The 21466-nt window shown below is 61.3% G+C and overlaps 1 protein-coding gene across 13 annotated transcripts; it reads right to left on the minus strand.

The window, feature by feature from the left end:
• Positions 1–6150: 6150 nt before the first annotated feature.
• Positions 6151–20277, minus strand: LOC149856904 (bactericidal permeability-increasing protein-like). Of its 13 annotated transcripts, XM_090064321.1 has the most exons (15): positions 15474–19390; positions 14908–15019; positions 14508–14636; positions 13875–14018; positions 13306–13369; positions 12149–12212; positions 11701–11792; positions 11361–11537; positions 11139–11198; positions 10815–10982; positions 10593–10660; positions 10313–10355; positions 9787–9850; positions 9250–9326; positions 6151–8776 (listed from the first exon to the last, which is right to left on the minus strand). In XM_090064321.1, the coding sequence occupies exons 1-15, from the start codon at positions 15586–15588 to the stop codon at positions 8735–8737; spliced, it is 1419 nt and encodes a 472-aa protein (XP_089920447.1). In that variant the 5' UTR covers positions 15589–19390; the 3' UTR covers positions 6151–8734. The 13 variants fall into 13 exon arrangements, 7 of the variants coding, with proteins under 7 accessions (XP_089920447.1, XP_089920442.1, XP_089920443.1 ...); XR_016444402.1 differs by lacking the exon at positions 10313–10355 and having other exon boundaries at positions 15474–19398; XR_016444401.1 differs by lacking the exons at positions 6151–8776; positions 9250–9326 and having other exon boundaries at positions 12149–12423; positions 15474–19396.
• Positions 20278–21466: the final 1189 nt, after the last annotated feature.

The following is a 21466-nucleotide window of genomic DNA, read 5'->3' on the forward strand; positions in this document are numbered from 1 at the left end:
TGTTGTGGGAGCTGGGCAGGGACCAGGAAAATCTTTGGGGTGCCCCAGAGCTTTCCTGGCCCGCCCAGGAAGAAGGAAGCCAAATGGCAGATGAAGAAATGGGTACAAATGGGTTTGGGGTTAATGGCGACAGATTGTTTCAAGGATTTCCTTTCGCTCCCCACTGCTTTTTCTTTCCCGAAGCGTAACCCGGCAAAACAGAGCCGTTGATTTGACCTGGGAAGTCAGCCTGGTTTTTTTGTTCATTGAAAAATGTCATTGTGGGAAATCTTCCAGCGCTCTGAGTCAGGGCAGGTCACCCAGCCAGGCAAACAGTGTTGGCTTCCACGATCCAGCATGTTTTGATGGGAAAACATCTCGTCCCCAATCCCCAGCAGGCTCCTGTCGTGGTGTTTGGCATCTGCATAGATGCACGGGCAGGGAAAGCAATATCCCTCTGGCTTTGGACTCCCAGAGCCGCGCAGCGCCTGTGACTTGGTGTGCAAACCCTGCTGCAGGGCGGGCGGCTGGCGCTGTCCTGTGGGCAGCAGCGTGCCTCGGGCTCTTTCGTGCAAGGCAGCAGCAAGGAGATGTGCAGGCAGATCCGTGTCTTGGGGACCTGATCCTCTGCAGACTGATGTGGTGCTAAGGGTAACCGTTCCCCACCTCCCACGGCCTCCCACGGGCAGGGAAACGAAGCAGTGGTGGAGCACGTGGTCAGTGCCCAGGACTTGGGCTCCATCAGCCCGCTCCTTGGCAGAGAAGCTGCAAGCGAGGAGAGACGGGTGACACCTGCTTAGCACTCGCCCTGTCTGGGGGAGCCCAGCGCCGACTCCCGGACCTCCTCCTCTGTCTCATTCGCGCCCCAAGCTTCAAGTCGGGCCTGGAAAGGAAGCTGGTGCAGTGAGTTGTCCCGTTCTTTGCAGTGCAAGGGGGAAAGAGCAGGGCCATGTTATGGCCCTTATGAGGCCACAGGAGCACGGCTGGGTAGGCAGGGGCCGCAGGGCTAGGCCCCCATAAGACGTGTCAGATGCCTGGAAATCACCCTGTCTCCGTGTGGGCTACAAGGGGGATGGGGACCGCTTGATAAAATAACCTCTAACGAGCCGTTTATGCTCCCTTCTGCCCAGCTTAGTCTCTCCCCTGGACTCTGGAGATACGAGCGCCTGATTTTCTTCCTGCTTGATATCGCGTGCAAGTGAACGGCTGTTACAAATATTCCCTCGTCCCAGGCTCCGCTCAATAGATACAACCTGAGCCCTTTCATTTCCTGACAGAGCCGCTTAATAGATATTCCCAGCATAATAATGGCTTCAATTTTTCCCTTTGCTGTGATGGAAACAGAGGGAGCGGATCCCAGCTGTTTTTGACAGGCGGTGCTTCGATAAAACAAAGCAGCCCGAGAGCTGTGCTTTATCAGCAGGATCCGTGCCGGGGTGTCTCGACGGGAGCGCTTAGCAGGACGCGCCACGGCTTTGCTCGCATCTCTTGCAGGGCGGACATCTGTGGAATGAACGTTTAGATGTCTCGAACGCGTCTTGAATGCGATGCTGCTGCTAAAGGAGAGCAGCAAGACCGCGCGGCGCTGGTGGCGTGTAGCGCGCTGTCACGGGGCGTGCGTCGGTCCTGTACAAGCCTGTAATGCGGAGCTCTTGGCTGATGGGATGGGTAATTCCCTGCAGTGCCGCCACGTAGCACCTCCCTTGCATTAAAACACGCACTCGCCGTCGGTGCAGAGTCCTGGTGTATGCTCAGTCTGGCCCCTGAGGCCGACGTAAGGGTCTGGCAGTCCTGTCCTAGGATCGCTGCCTCACCTCAGCCCATGCACTGGGAAACGGGGTCTGCTCTGGAGGTCCTGGGCCCCGTGCAAGCTTGAAGCGACATGGTGGGGAAAGGCCCGTCGGGGACACAAAACCGTGGAACCGGCTTCGTGCCCTGGCGCAGGAGTGTGAGCTGTGTCTGTTCATTGCAGAGCTCCTCATCCAAGGGATCCCATGGCCGCTCGCTGAGGGCATTCGTCTGAGGAAGCCACGATTATGCCTCAGCAGGTAATGGTACCGCTTCTCGGCAATGCTGTTGTTTGCCCCTTGTTGGGGGCGTCTAGTTTTTTCTTGGTGAAAAATGCACGTGTCTGAATCCCCTCCTTGCAGCACAGGCAAGGTCCAAATGTTTCCAGCATACAAAACGCCCGGGGTTGCTCGCTGTCTTGCAGAACCGGCTCCTGCTGCCTGTCCCTGAGGTCTGAGCTTTGCACCGAGGCACGCGGCAAGGCCAACGGGATGGCAAGCTGCTGGGCTATGCTCTTCTTTTTGCCCCGACACTGAGTTCATGCTGGTGCTCCTGGGGCTTGGTTAAGACACAGACGATAGGTCTTGAAGACAAAAACCCCCTTCTTTCTCCTTTGAAGCTAACTGTTGCTCCTTGGACTTTTCTAAGTAAAATTCCCTCGTGGCCCTCAACCTTTGCGATTGCTGTGAAATCATGATGACAGTACAGCATTTTTCCTTCAATAAACCATCTTTTCTCTCTGCATTGCTCTCATTATTTTCTTTTCCAAAGCTTCCCAAGTTCCAAATGCATGAGGATGATGAGGATGAGGGTGCCAGACTCCAGACTCGGGGTCCTAACTCCTCCGAGCTTTGACAAAATTCCACGTCTGGCTTCACACCGACCCCCTGTCCTATTGATGAGCCTAATTTGGGCGCCCGTAACGTTCCAGAAGTGTTTAGATCCGGGTTTGCAGCCGAAGTCTCTGATGACAGGAATGCAGCAATGGATCCAGTGGCTGTGATTCTGGTCTCGGGGAAGTCTGTCTGTGCTGTGGTCAGAGCAGTGTCATATGGAAGTACCTGAGTTAGTTGGAAACTACGTACGTGACATAAGACCCGAGCATGGCTGCTGTTAGTAGTGTAGCTGTGTTGCAGGGCTTGGCCCAGGCTAATTGCTCTGGTGTTAGGTGGGTGGAGGTGAGCTCTGTGCTGCCGTGGCTAGTATAAAACTGGCTTAGGATGTCTGTGCTACATTGCAGATGGACCGGATTCTCCAGGAACCAGTGGGTGCGTCTACATGTGCATTAATGCGCTTTAGTTAATATGCATTAAATCGAGTACCTCCATTGTGAGGTACTAGGAAAATGTGCGTTAACCTGGCTTAATGCACATTACCTAAAGAGCACACTTTTTAAGTGATGCATAATGCTAATTAGCCTATTTTAATGAGCATTATGAAGCATTTTTTTTTACGTGAGGCTTTAATGCACATTAAAATGTGCTAATGTGCATTAAAGCGCATATATAGACGCGCCCATGTGCAAGGTTCATTAAATGCAAAGGAGGCTTAAAGCTACGCATAGATTTGTGTAGAGACAGCCGGCCCATCAGACTCCAGTTCTTGGTGTGCAGAGCACTGAGCAGGTTGCCGAACTGAGGGAGAAAAAAGCACTTGGAGGCTCAGGGGATACGAATAAATCAATCAGAAAACTGGTATGAAATAACACTGCCTCGGGGAGATGGCGTTAGCTATAAATAACACAAAGCACGGGTTAAATCAGAGGCCTCGGAGGACGCCCAAGTACTCCTCCTTCCAAATGCAGCACGTTCAATAGCCTCCTCCAATAAAGCAGATAAATTTCTCACTGGGAAGCTAGAAAGGATGTAAAACTCCCAGTGACTGCCATTTATTACCGCAGCCGAGGGAGCTGCTATCAAAGACAGGCACATGGAATCCATAAGCCTTTCAGATTGTTGCTCCACAGAGCCCGAGAAATACAATGGGCTGCTGAATATCCCCGGCTTCGCGAATGCCATCCAACTCCCAGCCCCGCGAGAGACACGCGGAGAGAACAGACGCTATTAGGAAGAGACAATTTAATGGAAGGAGCATGTAGACAATCAGAAATGTAAACGGCAGGTCTCCTGCCACAACTGGGCCACTGGGAAGATATTACAGCGTGTTTCCAGGCATCTTTTGTCAATTAGAATATGGAGAAGGGCTCGGGGAGAGGGGGAAGGTGCTTGGAAACTTGGGGATTTGGCCGGATGCGGGGGCTAATCCGTTGTAATTGTGGACCAGCAGAATGAGCAGCAGGAAAGGACGCGGATGCCTTGGAGAGAGTCCAGTGGAGGGCGATGAAAATGGTTTGGGGGCTGGAGCACAGGACTTAGGGAGCTGGGCTGATTGAGTCTGCAGAAGAGGAGACCGAGGGGGATTGACTAGCAGCCTTCACCTCCCTGCAGGGGGGCTGCAGAGAGGATGGTCTCAGTGGGGGCAGATGCCAGGACAAGGAGCAATGGGCTCAAGCTGCAGCAAGGCAGGTTTAGTTTGAATATCAGGAAAAACTTCCTCACCAGGAGGGTGGTGAAGCACTGGACCAGGCTTCCCAGAGCAGTGGTGGACTCTCCATCCTTGGAGGTGTTTAAGACCCACGTAGACAATGCCCTGGATGGGATGATGAAGTTGGGCTGGTCCTGCTTAGAGCAGGGGGTCAGACTGAATGTGACCCCCTAAGGTCTCTTCCAGCCCCCATTGTCCATGAGTCTCTCTCTCTCTCCCGTGATTTGTGCTCAGATTGCAGCAGAGAAGCACCGTTGTCACCTGCACTCGTGGGATATGACTGCGGTCCTGATATTCCCGAAAACCCCACGGCAGCAGGTCTCCGGCGACCGGTGCAGGGGCATGAGGTGGGAACTCACTGATGCTGTTTGCTGCCCCTGGAGCAGGGGGTCTGGTACCTCCGGGGGGGAAAGCTCTGCCGAGTTGTGGGCAGCACGGTGCCTGGTTCACACCCGGTGTGGCAGCCCTGGCCTGGCGTGCTAAATCCTGTACCTGAACCGGGCACGTGGTGCCTCTGGGTGGGCACGTGGCACCTGGCGGGGTAAGTGCTGCACCTGTAGGTGAATGTGCTGTGCCAGGAGGGTTTGGCTCGGCGTGTCTGGCACGGTTGGTGCTGTCCCCAGCCTCCCCACGCCGGCTACCGCCACGTCCAGCTCCTGCCAGGCATGGCGAGTGCTGAGCCTGAACCCGGCAGTAGCCGGTGGGGTGGCACACGCTGGGCCATGCCTAGTGTGGTCAAGGCTATCTCTGGAGTAGCGAGCAGTGAGTTTAGTGTGGTATGGGGCACGCTGGATGCCCTGGCACCATAGTAGGGTCCCTCAATCTGGAGGGGTTGTGCCTGGCAATGGCAAATAGTTTCTGAGCGCGCCTGGCTCTGCACCTTTTGGGAGCCACGGTGACGGGGCAGTTAGCTCTTGCTTGCCATGTTGAGCATCTCCCATGTGAAAACAATGCTGCAGGTGCAAGGCGGGCTCCCGGGCCCGAGAGCTGGGTCCATGCTCAGGTTTTGCTTCTCCTTCTCCATGTGTGGATGTGCAGCGCTGGAGGGGAGACCAGAGCGGGGGTGATGGCCAAGGCTGAGGGAGATGAGGATTCAGGAGCCTGGACCGCTGCACTTGGGGCTGTCCACCAGCACAGCAGACACCCTCACTAGTGCCCCGGTATGGCAGTGCTGGGCGGACACGGAGTGGAGCAGATCTCCTGAATCCACTTGAAATAGGCCTTGGTGAGCTGCCCCATCTCTGCCAAGCAGCCTGGGATCCTGTCTGGGGGCACCGGGCTGAGAGGGGAGCGCTCCTGGCTTCGGTAGAGACTAAGCGGTGTGGACATGTGCACAGAATAACAACAAGCCTAAAGCCGATTAAAGCTGGATAACGAGAAGCAAACGATCAGTGATCACGGTGGAAAATTACTGTACAATGTTGCGTGTCGGGGCTAATATGGCACTATCAGCTCCTGGCTCTTTATTGCTGTCAGATGCCTGGGGCTGGCCAGCTTCCAGAGGAGACCGCGAGCCCGCCTGGGGAGGGGGGATGCCTTCTCTGCCCTGGGCTTCCGCGTGTACTGTGGGGGTGGGCACACAGCCAGGGCATGCAGCGTGTACCAATGTCATCCAGGCAAGTGACTGCAGCAGGAAATTACGTTTGTGTATGTGTGTGTGTGTGTGTGTGTTTGGGGTGAGTCAGGGGAGGGTGTAATGAGCTAAAAAAGAGATTTGCAAAAAAATCGCTTTATTTGCAAGCTTTTGGGCACAGGCACCCTTCATCAGGCATAGGAGATTGCAAAGATTGTAAAAGTTCTCCTTGCAATCTCCTATGCCCGATGAAGGGTGCCTAAGCCTGAAAGCTTGCAAATGAAGAATTTTTTTCTGCAAATATCTAGTTGGTCTAATAAAAGATATCACCTCTGCCACCCCACAGTCAGCTCCCTCCTGGACCCAGACTCCAGCTGCAAGTCCGGGAGCCCAGCCAGGGGCTGCCAGGGCGTCTGGGAGAGAAGCTCTCCCTGCCCCATGCCTGAGCAGAGACCATCCAGAGAGCAAACCCAGTGCTCCCGTTGCAGCAGGGCCTGCGGTATCTTCAGGGGGACAGAGGGAGCTGTGCCAGGTCCCACGGCACAGGGGCTCCCTTGCAAGAGGAGGGGGCAGTGCATGCGCCCAGCCCAGCCCAGCCCTGCTGCAGCCTGCAGCCGCTGCCCAGCCAGCATGGAGCTGCCCCAGCCCAGCCCTGCGCTGGGCATGCAGCTCCCCTGCAAGCTTGGGCCCTGGCACTACCGTTCCTTCCTACCCCTTGACTGTCCCGTGCTGTGCTACATCTACCACTCCAGCGATGCTCCTTTCTTCCCCCACTCCAAGGAAAGCCTCAGCTCCTGGAGGCCTGTGATGAAGTGTGAACCTCTGCTGTCCATTTGCAGCATGCATGACTGTGGGGAGAGGCTGGGGGCATGCCAAAGCCAGAAGGCCCAGGGTGCAAAGCATGCCATCAGCAGGAAAAGCAAAGGGCCGTAGGCTCTGGCTCCTGGTTCTGCAGGGAGGGGGCTTGCACCGCAGGCGTTGGGTTGCAGCTCGCAGGCCAGCTCAGCCTCCTTCCTCCGGCTGCGTCTGGGGGCTGGAGCCCTGAGCAGCACGCCCGGGCGAGGTCTGGCAGCTCCGCTGTACGATCATTAATTAGAAACATCCCACCTGGCTGAAAAGGCACGGGCTCGGCCAAGCCCTGAGGGTGCCCATTGCTGCAGTGGGGGTCACCAGGACTGCAGCCAGCCCCTGCTCCCAAGGGAGCGATGCCACCCTCTGCCCTCCCCACTCTTGCTCAGGGGAGAGAGGACCCAGTGCCCAGGACAGAGGGTTAGTCTGTCCTTCCCCGTGCATCAAGAGCTGCTGATAGGACTCCTGGCTTCTATTCCTGCCTCTGCCTTAACACTAATCACTGAGCTGCTCTGCTAGGCCTCACTTTTCCCACCTGTGAAATGGGTGCTTCCACTGCTGGCCTTATTAAATTAGCCATGCTGCTCAGAAAATGATTCCCCAGCACCCGGGGAAACTGCTGGGGAAGAAAAAAGATTGTTTTTGTTTTAGTCACATGGAAAATTCTTGAGTTTTTTCACATTTACTTGGAAAAACCCAGCTCCCACATTTTTACTTTAAACCTAGAAAAAAAGAAATGCATTGTTTGGGTTGCTTAAAAACATTTGGTTTCCATATTCTTGGCTCCCCAGCAAAAACATGTTTGCAAAACTTCCCTTTGTGTCAAATGCTGTTTTTCACTTGGAAAAAAAAAAAAACCCATTGTGATGGAAAGACCGTAAGTGGCTCTAGTCATTAGTGTTTGCAATGGAGCTGGGAAACTCTTGGAGCAGACAGGCCGGGGCTGCGGCAGAGCTCACCGAAGGCGGTGGACGATTTCCCATCGACCTCCATGAGCCAGTTCACCGCATGCCGATGCTGCAGCCGCGTCTGCAAGGCTGTCAGTGTGTTGTTATTTCAGATATTTCCTCCACCCAAAAATCCCGCTCCACTTACAGCGCCGGCAATTCCAAACCCCGTAGCCCTGATCATCCTGGGCTGCTTTCCAGTAACCCACTAAAACGGGCTCTAAAACTTGCTAACACCCTCCCCGTCGAGGCGAGCTGCAGAGGGGATGGTTTGGGGGAGGAAGGCAGCAGGGACCCTCACTTCACAGGACCTGCAGCTCCACCGCCCCCTCCATCCAGGTCTTTTTCGGCTAGGAAGGTGCAAGAACAGGCTGGGCGCAGGGTCCCAGGTGGGTCTGCAAGGAGACCTCTTGCCTTTAGCTGCTACCACCCACTGAGGGGACACGAGGGGCATTGCTATCACTGCCCCAGGGCTGAGTTGGCAGCAGGAGTGGGTGGGCAGCCAGGCCACGTGCAGATGTCCAGGGCATCTTTCCACCTTCCAGAGCATTTAGGAAAGAGAAAGTCCAGCCCGCTGCAGCCTGGCAGGGGCCCGGAGGGTGGACGCCAGCTCTGGCAGAGCCGGGCCCTGCTCTCCGCGCCCACCTGGTCTCTTGCACAGCTGGACACGGAGCCCTTCTCCGCATCCTTGGCCTGCGGCGGTCCCACCGCACTGCTCTCCACTTGGCCCGGCCGGGCCCTGAAGGCTGCGGGACAAAGGGAGATCCAGGCACGGCTTTGCCTTTTGCAATTTCTTTTTAATACTTGCATGTGTGTTCCCTGCGCCCGGGGCCCAAGATGCCAGATGCGGCTGCGGCTTTCAGCTGCCAGATACGGGGCTCTGGGAACACAGGCTGGCAGGGCAAGGGAGCATCAGACCCCGCTGGCATCACAGCACGGGTGCGTGGCAGGGAGAAGAGACCCGCGGGGGAGAATCAGTGCCGTCAGCCTGGGGCCGGGTAGAAGGGCCTGGGTGCAAGGCCAGGTGCAATGCAGGGGGAGACCGCCTTCGTCCTCAGCACCCGTATCGCACGTCTGCTTCCAGCAGCAGGAAGTCCTAGGCGAGAGGCCACGATGCCGTCAGGTGTGGCACAACCCCCCGGCCTGCCGCGGGGAAGGGGCGGTTTCCCCTGGGCCCAGGCACTCGGTGCACTGCAGCCAGCAGCCGCGCAGCACGTGCACGGCTCAGCGCCGGGAACGCGAGCTGGCTGCGCATCAGAGGGGCTGGGGCTGACGCCAGCTCTCGTTTCCCAGCCTCGCCTGTGCTCAGCGAGCCGTGCCAGCTGTGCGGAGCATCCCTCTGCAGCTCATCTCCCCTGGGGACGGGCTGGGCCGTGCTCCAGGCCAGCCCCAGGGCTCGGATGTGCTAACTAATAGGTTGCGTGTATTTAGCATCCCCGAGACGGACCCCAAAAGCTTTACAAACACTGGGTCCGCTCCAGTGGACTCTCTCCCTCCACCGGTGATGGGAAGGATCCTCTGACCCCCCAGCCCTGACGGCGTGCGTGCCCCCCAGCCGGTGTCACTGACCTGGCGTGGCTGCAGGCTGCAGCCGGAGAGCTGGACGTGTTTGGGCAGCGGGAGGGAGAAGCCCTTCTTCAGCCGGTCTGAAAAACACAGCAGGTGACAGCCCGGGGTCGGGGGCAGGAGGACTGGATGCCCCAGGCTCCAGACCCTTTGGGGTGGGGGCAGGGGAGCTCCCCCAGCCGCTGCACAGGGCTGGGGGGCTTCGTGCGTGCTGCCTGGCCCTGCTCCCCTGCGTGCGAGCCGTCCCCCAGCGGCTCTGCTGCTCCACGTGCGGGGAGCGGGGGTCTGGAAGCCATTAAGCCGCATGCCCGGCTCATTCTTTCCATTGCATTTGCTTCAACCCCGGAGTCGCGGCCCAGAGACGCCTCTGCCGAGCCACCTTCCTCCTGCAGCCCCATGCATGCCGGCTGTGCTTCTGCACTGCTTTCCCACCGCCCAGGGCTCCTTGGCTTGCGGTAGCTTTGAGCCATGCTCCAGAGCTGACTATGGGCTCCAGCTCCCAGGCCTGCCGTGCACCCCCGGCCCCTGCCAGATGCTCACCATTCGCCAAGGGCAGCAGGATGTGGGAGGCACAGAAGTTCATGAACTGCTGCAGCCCTTCCACCTGGGGAAGATGAAGGGGAGGAAAAGCCCATCAGCTGGAGGAAGCAGAGGAAAGCGGGGAGCGGGGGCTGCAGGGGCCACGTGCTGGGGGACGAGACTGAACCCAGTACACGCGGAGGCCGTCCGGCAAGCAGCAAAGCTGAGCCCGCGGGCAGGCCCAGCGGCCTGGGGTGCAGGGTGGAGGAGAGCATCCCCTCCACGATGCTCGGGCCGGGGCCGGGGGGGCTCTGGAGCTCGGGGCCGGGGCAGAGGAGGCCGGAGCCGGGTGCTGAAGGGCAGAGCAGGTGCGGCCAGCAGGTAACGGGTCCGAGGGGGCCTGGCTGGTGTTGCAAGCCGCCCTGGCAGGGTGGCAGCCGTGCCGCTCCCTGCCCTCCCCTGGCTGCAGGGTGCACGGGGATGACCCCAGCCCACCAGGTCTTCCAGGCAGGGCCAGTGCAGCCGAGGGCCCGTGAGGGCAACTCACCGAGAAGGGGCCGATGTCCGAGTGCTTCAGTGCCAGCTCCAGCCTGTGCGGGGACAGACACATGTCAGCACCCCCCCCCCCACGTGTTGGCTAACGGTCATCACAGTTTCTGGCCCTGGAGCTAATTCTGCTGCCGGCTGTATCTGGATCATCTCCGAGCCCTGTGGCTACGGAGCCAGCGAGCATCCCCGACCAGCCTGGGGACGTCTTTGCAGGTTTCCTCTGGCCTGGCAGCTGCCTGGAGCCGGAGGGTCAGGCCTCGACTCCCTCTGCCGCTCACCTGCCAGATGCCAAGGTCCCGTAGAGCCGGTCAGCGCTCACGGTGACGCTGGCAGAAATGTTGCTTGACTGGGGACAGAAGGAGAAGCCGCGTCAGCTCGTGCCGTCGGGGCACCCAGCGCACCCCCAGCTTGCGGCCGTGCCGCGGCCAGGGAGACGTCGGGATGCGGGGAGGGCTCCGAGCTGGACTCCATCCCCCTCCCGGAGCCGAGCGTGGGCTGACCAGGCGGAGGAGGAAGAGCGGAGCGAGGCTGGCGCTGGGCAGGCTGGCGTAGGCTTGGACGTCCATGACCAGCGCCAGCTCCAGGCCTCTGGGCGCGACGGTCAGGAACGGCGCCGAGGGGGTCGTGAGCCGCAGCTCCATGAGCCGGTTGGGGTACCGCTGCTGCAGCTGGGGGCAGAGCCGGGGCGCAGGTCAGGCGGCGGTGATGGGGATGGAGCCCGAGGCATCCCCCCCGCCCGGGCGGCTGTGCCCTCCCCTGCGCCCACCGCAGCCGCGTGGGCTGCAGACGCCCAGGCTCAGGGGTGCGGGCAGCAGCCCACTTACCTGGGGGATGAAGTGGGAGAAGGCGGAGGTGTTCAGGTGGAAAAAGCCCTCTTTGGGGAACTGCAGCAGGAGAAAGCTTCAGTTCACTGCAGGACCAGCACGGGGCGCAGCCACGGCCCCTCCCGCCCAGCCACGGGGCTCGTGCAGCCCGGGACAGGAGGGAAGTGTCGCCAGCCGAGGCACGGTGCAGACACCGTGGCCCAGCAGGTCTCGTGCCCGCACCACGTCGTTGGTGATGTTGAAGACCAGGAGCCCGGCAGCCTGGTAGACGACGCCGGCGGTGTTGAAGAAGTAGCTGGAGACCCCCAGGTAAACCATGCGGCCACGCTCCGTCGGCAAGGCCAGCGCGGGGGCAGAGAAGGGGGCCGGTGCGCGGTGAGCCCGGGAGAAGACCTCGCCCTAGGGAAGACGAGAGCGAAGAGCGACTCTTGCCAGGCGCTGGCACTTGTGGGGTGGCCTCGGGCCCGGGGTTTGCGCGGGATCTTCCCCCCGTCCTCCCGGCCTGGGCAGCTGCGGGGTCTGGGGTGAGGCAACCCTGCCTGTCCCCCCGGGCACCTCGCACCTTCAGATTCACATCCAGGTACTGGGCCGTCACCACGGGGGGGCCCACCAGGGAGTAGTCGATGCTGGCCACCGTGTCTATCGCTGCTGTGACTGGGAAACAGGGGAGACAACAGGTCCTGCAGGGAACTGGGCCCCTCCCGGCGCCCCGGAGGGGACACCAACCTGCTCCCGGCTACGCGGCCCCGGCGCCCAGCGCTCGCGCCACGGCCCACGTGGAAGTGCCGTGTCCCAGCACGGGGCAGGGGCTGCAGCTTTGCAGCGGCTGTTCCCAGTGGGCCCGCGGCGGCAGAAGCAAGCCAGGGGGTCTCTAGGTCCCAGCCGACCCTAGTCCCCCGAGCCCTTCGTGCTTGGGAAACCTCCCGGGCTACATCCGTGGGGTGCTCCGGGGAGCTCGGGCTGGGGTCCTGCCCCCCACGACGTGGCCGGGGGGAGCACCCGCGCGGTACCTGGCAGCGTGTGGAGGTAAGGCTGCAGCTGGGTGCTGACGAAGCTCCTCAGCTCTCTGCAGACCTGCGGGAAACAACGTGGAGACCCCCGGCCTCGCATCCAGGGAGGCTGCAGCTCGCGCCGGTTTGCTTTGCAGTAACTCTCGGTTGCAGCAAGCGGCTCTCCTTGGGCATGTCACCCGGCGGTCCGGCAAGCTGCCCGAGGGCTGCGCAGATCGGGCACGGGGCTTGTGACAGCACTGCCCCGGGGAGGGGGATAACGGTGACGACCAGCCCTGCAGAGAGGGGCGCGGGGAGGGGGGCTGAGCGGAGGGCGGCCCAGCGCGACGGGCAGGAGGGAGGCCTCGACAAGATGCACGGACGGCCTTGCTCCTGGGTGCAGCGGGAGAGCCCAGGAGGGAAAAGGCGGCTCAAGGCCCCTCCCGGGACGGACAGGCGCGGGCTGGACACTGCGGCCTCGTCCCCCCGGGAGGCGGGCGCTGCCCTGGGCCGCCCCGGGGCCGGCACGTCGGCTCCGGGGGTCCCGGTGGCCCCGGGAAAGCCACTAGATGGCACCAGCCGTAGCGCGATGCCGCCGGCCCCGCGTTTTCCATCTGCGCTCGCCGACCGCCGCCTTCCTGCACAGGCCGCGCGCGCATCCAGAGAGGCTGCAGCTCGTGCCAGTTCGCCTTGTAGCAATTATTGCTAACAGCTTGTTTCCATGTCCTGTTGCAGGTCTCCTGCATGTAGGCTTTTGTGCGGTGCCATAGGTACGAGGGTTTCCCTGACGGGCCCCATTAAGACAAGGCAGCAAGCGCCTGAGAAGCCAGACGCGAGCGTTTGTACCCAGAGCTGCCCCCTCCCCAAAAATCCATACAAGTGGCAGGCTGCTGGCTGGTCTTTGGGGTTGCTGTGCTTTTGGCTCAGGTGCGCACTCTAATTAGCTGATTGCATGGAAGGAGAAGGCTTTGTTAATTGGGAACCGGTTACGGCAGGCGCTCGCAAACACGGCTGCAAGGCCGAGGTGAGTGCAGTTAGCGCACGCGTGTTCATCCGGTGTCCCACCCGCTCGTCACCACTGCAACGAGCAGCCGTACGGCGGCTGCCATCAAACCGCAGGACACCGAGCACGTGAGTGACGGGGAAGGGCAAGGGCCCCCGTCCCCAGCGCACCATACCTTGCTTTGCATCACTGCCCTGATGCGCGACTTAAATATCTTGACGATCAGCTTGTAAATCCAGCTAAGGAGAGAGCACGAGAGAGTCACCTTTCTCCAGCCGCAGGGCGGTGTCCTCCCGCCGACAAAGGCACGCTTCTCCAGATCGGCCTGCGGGCAAAGCTGGGCTGCCCCATTTCGTCTTAAATGTTGCATCGGCAAAGAGCCGGCCTGGTCAGAGCGGTGCCCCCGCACGGAAAGCACCCCCTCGAACAGGCCACGCCGCAGGCCAAACTCCAACACAGCACAGGAATGTGCAACCGCCTCCTCTTACACCAGCTCTGCCCCGACCAGCCCATCTCCCCAGGGACATCAGGGGACAGCAGCGATAACGCCTTAGGGCCAATATAAGGGCACAGGACAGGGCTGCTGGATCCACGTCCCCCTCCAGCCTTTCCAAGGGAAGCAGCACGGGGTGGGCCAGCGGGATCCGGTCCAGGAGGAGGAGGCAGCAAGCGGCTGATCTGTCCTGGGGGGACGGGCTCCAATGCGCGGCCCCCGGTCCTGGCCACGGAAGGGGAGTTACGTACCCAGCGCGCACCTCGACATCCGAAATGGAGGTGGTGCAGGCAGAGGTGGTCACGGTGGGGGTCCCAGAGGCGTCGCGCCCCAGCTTCAGCCCGACAGAGATGCGGAGACCAGTGACCATCAGGTTAAACGAGCCGCGGTCCCCACTAACGGGAGGAGGGGACAGGAGAGTCAGGTGTGCTCCTAAGACCCCGCGATGGAGACGGCCGGCGCGCTCCCTCCCCCCCCAGTGCGGGTTGCTCCGGCTCGCTTGGCGTCCCTAGGGTGGGGGCGCATCCAGGAGGCTTCGTCACAGCAAGCCACCTTTTCTCCCCCTTCCTTTGTGACCGGAGGAGTGGAGGATTGGGAGATAACCCTGACAGTCCCCACCGCCGGGCCCTGGACGGGGGGTGTGGAGGGACTGGCCCTGCGTGCACTGTCCCCCATCGCTTCAGGCTGCACGCTGTGCCGCTCGCTACCCCCCGCAGCCGCTCGGGCAGAGGCAGGAGGGACTGCAGCAAAAGCGTCGCCCTGCAGCCCGCGTGGCCGGGAGGAGCCGAGCTGCAGAGCCGGCCGAGGCGAAGGCCCGAGCGCCTTCCAGGCGGCAAAGCGGTTTGCACCAGGGCGAGGGCGCGCAGGAGCCCCGGGGCACTCACAAGATCCCTTTCTTCCACTTCCAGTTCCCCGTCAGCTGGGCGAAGGCATTGGAGACGGACACCTGGACGCCCACGTTGGGGATGGGGGTGATCTGGGAGCTCGGCAGCCAGAAGCGGAGGAGGTTCAAGCTGCAAAGGAGCGCGGTGCTGTCAGCCGGAGCCCGGGGCTGGGCCTGGGTGGACCGGCATCCTCGCCCCCCCGCCACCAGCACCGCTTGTCCGGGCCCTGCTTGCGCGCCACCCCTCCCTGCCCGCGCTGCCTCCCGCCATCGCCCGCTTGTCTCTGGAGGGCTTCGTCCAGCTCTCGGGACACGCGTCTTCCTCTCGCCATGCCCGCCCTGCTCTGCCTCCCTCCCAAACCTCCTCCAGCCCCCCCAGGGGAAGCCAGCAGCCGTCTCACCGGGAGAGTTCATAGTACACGTCTCCTACGGGTGTCCCTTGGGACCCCGACATGTCCGGCAGCTTCATCTTGGCCAGCTTCTTCTCCAGGGCAGCGATGCCCTCCTGACAGGCTGCGGGGACGGAAAGGGCAGCTCACCGCCTGGCCCTCGCAATGGGCCCGGGGCTGCTTGGTGGCAATCCTGTCGCTGGACGCCACGGCCGGTCTGCACGGCCTCGGGTCCTGGTGCAGCGAACCTCGGGCGTGAGGACCCTGCTCGGTAAAATGGGCTGAAGCCCAGACAGAGACCCTTTGCCGTCTAGGGGCAGCCTCCCTGCCCCATTTGGGGTTGGCTGTTTGACCGGTCAAGTAGAGCTTGGTCAATTGACAAGATTTGGCCGGTCAGCTGCTCGGCTTGCCCACCCTAGTCACATTGTAGCACGAAGGCGTGGCGGGTGAGGTAGTCGGGTGGGGAGGCCGGGGGGGCAAGAAGCCGGGGGTCCAGCGGCAGCCGGGGGAAGGTGACTTTGCAGCTCGACCCCCGGGTGCATTAAGGACAGAGACAGAAAGACTGACTGGGAACCTACCGTAGGCCAGGCCCGGACCGGTGAGTCTAGCCACGAGCCCGGGGTTGGTGGCCCTGGCTAGCGCGGTGGAGACCGCCAGCAGGAGGGCAGCCAGCGCCAGGCTCTGCACCGCCATCCCGACGGGCGCGAGGAGGCGCCACGCCGCTCCGGAGCCGTGCCGAGCGGTCTGAGGGGTCCCCGGCCCTCCAGCCCTCGTGGCACAACCCAGGCATTTCCAGTCTGTTTAAAAAGGGAAACTGAGGTGGGCTGGGCGGGGAGGAAGCAGAAAGTTGCTCAAGCAGCAGTGGCTGCGACCGTTTCCTTTCTGCAAGTTGCTCCCCGGGCAGAGCTCAGCACTTCAGAAAATGCTGCAGGGACTTGGACGGGGCCAGGGTCCCCACCGGGCCACGCGTGCCCCCAGGGCTGCCCAGGTGAACGCACACTGCCGCCTTCCTGGCATCCCAGCCAGCAGCCGGAGTACAGCTGCCCTGGGGGAAGACATTTGTGTAACAAAGCAATTGCTCAAGAGCCGGTAGCTGTGCGTGCGCAGGGTGAACGGTGGTGCCGGGCTGGGCACGACTATTGCACAACGTGCGCAGAGGAGCAATCATCTGCACAGTCCTGCACGGCATCAGAGAAACATAGAAAGTTAGGGTTAGAAAGGTCACATCCAGTCCGACCCCCTGCTCAAAGCAGGACCGTCTCCGACTGCAACATCCCAGCCACACCAAATCATCATGTTCTGGGGGGCCATGAGTTATGGCGATGTTTTTCAGATATGTAGGGAATAAAAGGAAGGCCCAGGCGGTATAGGACCACTACTGAACGGGCAAAAGCAAATGGGGACAGACAGGGTGGACGAGGCTAAACTCCTCGATGAGTTCCTTGCCTCAGTCTTCCTAAACGCGGGGCAAGACAAGTCTCGTAATGGGTTCGTAGAGAGACAACAGCTGGGCGCCAGACCACCAAGCTTTGACCCTGAGATGGTGCAGAGTCACTTGGGAGGGCTGGATGCGTTGGAGTCGGCAGGCCGGACGAGCCGCAGCCGAGGGTGCTGCAGGCGCTGGCGGACGTCACTGCACAGCCACTGGCAAGGATATTTGAGCGCTCATGGTGCACGGGCCAGGTCCTGGAGGACTGGAAAAGGGCCAGTGCGGTACCTATTTTCAAGAAGGGGAGGAAGGAGGATCCAGGCAACTACAGGCCAGTCAGCCTCACCTCCATCCTTGGCCAAGTCTTTGAAAAGATTATTAAGGCTCATATATGTGAGACCCCAGCACAAAAAATTACACCGAGGGGAAAGCAGCTCGGGTTCGTAGCGGGTAGATCGTGCCTGACTGATCTAGTCTCTTTATGACCAGGTTACAAAACACCTCGATGCGGGAGTAGGGGTGGATATCCTTTACTTAGACTTCAGGAAGGCCTTTGAGACAGTATCCCACCCCGTACTGGTGAACAAGTTAAGAGGCTGGGACTTGGATGATTGCACAGCCCGGTGGGTGGCAACTTGGCTCGAGGGTTGTACCCAGAGAGCGGTGGTGGATGGGTCGGTGTTGACCTGGAAGGACGTGGGCAGTGGGGTCCCACAGGGCTCGGTCCTTGGACCAATACTCTTCAATGTCTTCATCAGCAACTTGGACGAGGGAGTGACGTGTACTCTGTCCAAGTCTGCAGATGATACAAAACTGCAGGGAGAAGTGGACACGCCGGAGGGCAGGGAACGACTACAGGCAGACCTGGACAGGTTGGACAAATGGGCAGAAGACAATAGGATGTGATTTAACAAGGAGAAATGCAAAGCGCTGCACATAGGGAGGAAAAATGTCCAGCACACCTACAGCCTGGGAAACGACCGCTCGGCAGCATGGAAGCAGACAGGGATCTCCGAGCCCCCGTGGGCTCCAAGATGAACACGAGTCGTCAGTGTGACGAGGTCATCAGCAAAGCTAACGGCACTTTATCGTGCAGCAGCAGATGCTTGACCAACAACACCAGGGAGGTGATACTTCCCCTCTGTTGGGCGCTGGTCAGACCACAGCTGGATACTGCGTCCAGTTTTCATAGTTTCATAGTAGCTCGGGTCAGGAGGGACCTGAACAGGTCATCTTGCCTGACCCCCGGCCGCAGGCAGGAGCGAATGCTGGGCTCGCAAGACCCCAGACAGGGGATCATCCGACCTCCTCTTGAATTTGCCCAAGGTAGGGGCGAGGACCACTTCCCTGGGTAGTTGGTTCCAGGTTTTGTCCACCCGAACTGTAAAATATTGCCTTCTGATCTCCAACCTAAACCTATTCTCCATCAGCTTATTACCATTGCTCCTGTCACCCCAGGTGGTGCTGGGGAGAAAAGGGCTCCTCTGCCTATCTGCTGTTGATCTACATTGAACACCTTCAAGAGTAGATTGGATGCTTTTCTTGCTGGGATCCTATGACCCCAGCTGACTTCCTGCCCTTTGGGCAGGGGGCTGTACTCGATGATCTTCCGAGGTCCCTTCCAGCCCTAATGTCTATGAAATCTATGATCTCCCCTGAGGAGTTTGCTGGCAGTTTTGGACTTCAAGAGGGACCTGGAGAGGGTCCAGAGAAGGGCCACTCATATGGTTAGGGGCTTTTAGGAGCCAAAAAATGTCCTTGGCTAAACAGGGAAATCCAGGGGAGCCTAAGGGCAAAAGAGGAGGCACACAGGCAGTGGAAGCAGGGGGAAGCTACCAAGGAGGAGTACACCTACTTGGCCCGCACTTGCAGGGAGGCGGTGAGAAAGGCGAAAGCAACTACAGAGCTGAGGCTGGCAACACAAATTAAAGATAAAAAGACTTTTTTTAGGTATGTAGGGAGTAAAAGGAAGGCGCGGGGCAGCATAGGACCCCTACTGAACAAGGAGGCGCAATTAGTGACAGAGAGGGGGGACGAGGCTGAGCTCTTCATTGAGGTTTTTGCCTCGGTGTTCCTGAACAGGGGCAAGATGAGTCTCCTAACGGGCTCTTAGATGAGCATCAGAGGGACACCAGCCGTCACGCTGACCCGGTGCGGAGTCAGGCGGCTGGACGGGGGCGTCCGAGTCCGCAGGCCTGGGCGAGCTGCATCCGCGGGCCCTGAAGGAGTCGGCCGGTGTCGCAGCAGAACCGCGGGCACGGCTGCTCGAGCTCCTGGCGCTCGGGGCAGGTCCCAGAGGACTGGAAAAGGCCCACTGTGGTCCCTGTTTTCAAGGGGGGGAGGAAGGAGGATCTGGGTAATTATAGGCCAGTCTCTCTCACCTCCATCTTTGCAAAGGTCTTTGAAAAGGTTATGAAGGATCATATCTGTGGGAGTACAGCGGGAAAAACAATGCAGCAGGGAAGCCAGCGTGGATTTGTGGCAGGTAGATCACGCCTAACTAACCTGCTCGCCTGCAGCAGCGTGTGGTACCGCTCGGGGCACCCCACGCAGTCGGCCCAGGCTGCGGCACTGCGGGTCGGGGCCAGGCTTGGGGGCGGCGGGGCAGCCGGTGCCAGTCGCTTCCCCGCTGCAGCCGGAAATAGTGCAAGGAGAGCTCTCGTGGCAGCTCCGCCAGCTGCTGATCTGGCACCGGGAGCTGCTCCGCTCACCCAAGCACCTGGCTGGGGTTATCTTACCTGCGACCGCAACACCTATAATCTAGGACCCGCCCCGGACACTTGGGAGACGCGCCAGGAAGTAACCTTATCAGTAACTGGGCAGCAGCTGGAGCCAAGCGCTGTGCTCTGCCTGCGGCCCTCCCCCGTGGCCAGGGGCTCCCTGCCCGCAGGCTCTCCCCTGCTCCCCCCTGCCAGGGAAGCCCCGGGGGCTCGCACCTGCTCACTTGGATCTCAGTGCAAACGTGCCACCTGCCCGGGCCCCGGTGCACTGACCTCTGCGTGCCTTGCGCGTGCTCCTCGACACGCCGCGCCTGGACCCAGAGGGGACTGCTTAGCACCAGGCTTTCCAGCACGCTAGACCCCCCCCCCCCACCCGAGCTACAGAATGGGCAGTTTGGAGGCCAGATCTCTTTGCTCCCCACCCCAGCAACTCCAAGTTGACGCCTAGCGACAGGTCACGGCGTGGGGGGCAGCTGTGCCAGAGCTCAGGGGGACCCTCTGCAGGAGCCCGCAGGGGTCCCGTGCTGTGCACGCAGCCCGAGGCCGCGGGGTGCAGAGCTGGGGTGCCCCCGGGTTCCCAGCACAAGAGGCGGCCGGTAGTTGCAGCCCCAGCCGCTGGCCGCAGAGGGGTCGGGCTTCGTGCCCCTTGGCCCCAGCCCTTAGCGGCATTGCTGTGACACCCAGCAAGCCTCCAAGGCGGTGACATCATCCCCAGAAAGCCGCGCTCCCCTCTCTGTGACACCACGTCTGGGAGCCTCGTGGGAGACAATAACAACACAGAGCCGCGGGGATGCTGCTGCTGCAGAAATCTGGCTCCGGGCGCAGGAGCAGTGACCCCGGAGAGACCCCAGGCCACCCGGCCTCTGAATGGGCCTCTGTGCCGGGAAGAGCCAGACAGAAGAGCTGTATCCAGCTGCCCGCACAGCTGCTGGAGCCCAGCGAGGCAGAGGGGGGGAGTGAGAGGCGGGCGTGGGGGTGTCGTCTGCCCCGGTCAGCTCTGCACGGCTGTCCCCAGGAGCTCTGCCTGGCGTCATGCGGTGCCCAGACATCCGGGCATGGCCGGGGGCTTGAGCCCAGCTGGGACGTGCTCTCACCTGCTGGAAGGGGTATCCTCGGGGAACCATTTCATACTCAGCCTGCCTCCTCCCTGGACACATCCGGCGCAGAAGTCAGCATTTGCGTCCCATTGCCCAGCAGCCTTGGGACGGCCAGTGCAAGCTGCGCCCTTGCTGCAAAGAGACCTGGGGAACCGGCACCAGGGTTAGCTTAGCAGCTCAGCTAACCGAGCCTGGCCGGCGGCGCGCCTGCGTCCTCGGGAGCGCCGCACCCCTCCCTCTCCGAGCTGAGCATCTCCAGGACGCTCTCCCAGTGCATTGTGGGAGAACTTACCTGTCCTTTTTGGCACAGGCCAGGGGTGGGGGGCATTGTGGGAAGGTGCTGGAGGACTCTCAGCATGGGCTGGAGGGGAAGTGGTTTGAAGCCCGGGAGCCTGGGCTGAAGGCACTGGTTAACTGGGGGGAGGCTCTTGGCTGCGGGCGTGAGGTTGGGGCCAGGCCGCGTTGCAACGAGGATGTCCCCTTGTCTCCTCCGGGATGCAGCAGCCTCCGCTCAGTGGCTTCGGGGCCGAAGCTGGAACCAGCTCTTCCCGAAGCGCCGCCTGGACGTCCCGCCCGCGCGGACGGGGGGAGAAGTGGTCCCCAGGCCAGAGTCCACGTGGCAGCAGCGCCACGCTCCCCCTTGCCGGACCTCCCCCGGCTCCGCTTGTTTGCCGAGCGCTTTGTGCAGCCGTGGCCTGATCCCTGGCCGCCGGCTTGTTATTGCAGCTGCCTCCTCACCGGCTCGTCCAGGGTCCCGGCGCTCTGATGCTGCCGACCCGCCGCGGCCCCTTCCCAGCAGGCCACGCTGCTCTGGGGCAGGGCGGACAGTCGGCACCCGGGAGCAGCAGGGCTTACCCCGTCCAGTCCCGGAGCTGGTGTGTGCCTCTCCCACGGATGGGCAGGTGGTGGGCAGCCTCCTGCCAGGCCGGGTCCCCCTGTTCCCGCTCGGAGAAGTGCCCTGTGCGGGCCGCGCCCGTCGCCCGGGGTAGCGGCCGGCTCCGTGCAGACCGGCCTCGCGCGCTGACGGCGTCTACGGCAGGCCGCTACCCCGGGGCAGCCACGTGCCCGCTCCTTACACGCGCACGACACCGTCGCGGCCCTGCGGCGTGCCCCGATGCTGCGCTACCGCAGCGTTTGCTCCAGCGGTTTCTTCCCAGGGCCATTTCCCCGTCGGCTTCTGCAGCGGTGGAGAGCTGGCTCGCCGCAGGGGCCTCCCGGCCTCCTCCTCCGCAGCGTCCCTTTCGCGGGCTCCTTCCTCCCCCCACGGCCGCCCCAGCTGGGACGTGGATTTTGCCACAAGACAAAAGGAAATGAGCGGCTAATTA

The sequence above is a fragment of the Crocodylus siamensis genome, chromosome 10 (genome assembly GCF_052110815.1).
Source record: "Crocodylus siamensis isolate JL-2025a chromosome 10, ASM5211081v1, whole genome shotgun sequence".
Taxonomy (NCBI): Eukaryota; Metazoa; Chordata; order Crocodylia; family Crocodylidae; genus Crocodylus; species Crocodylus siamensis.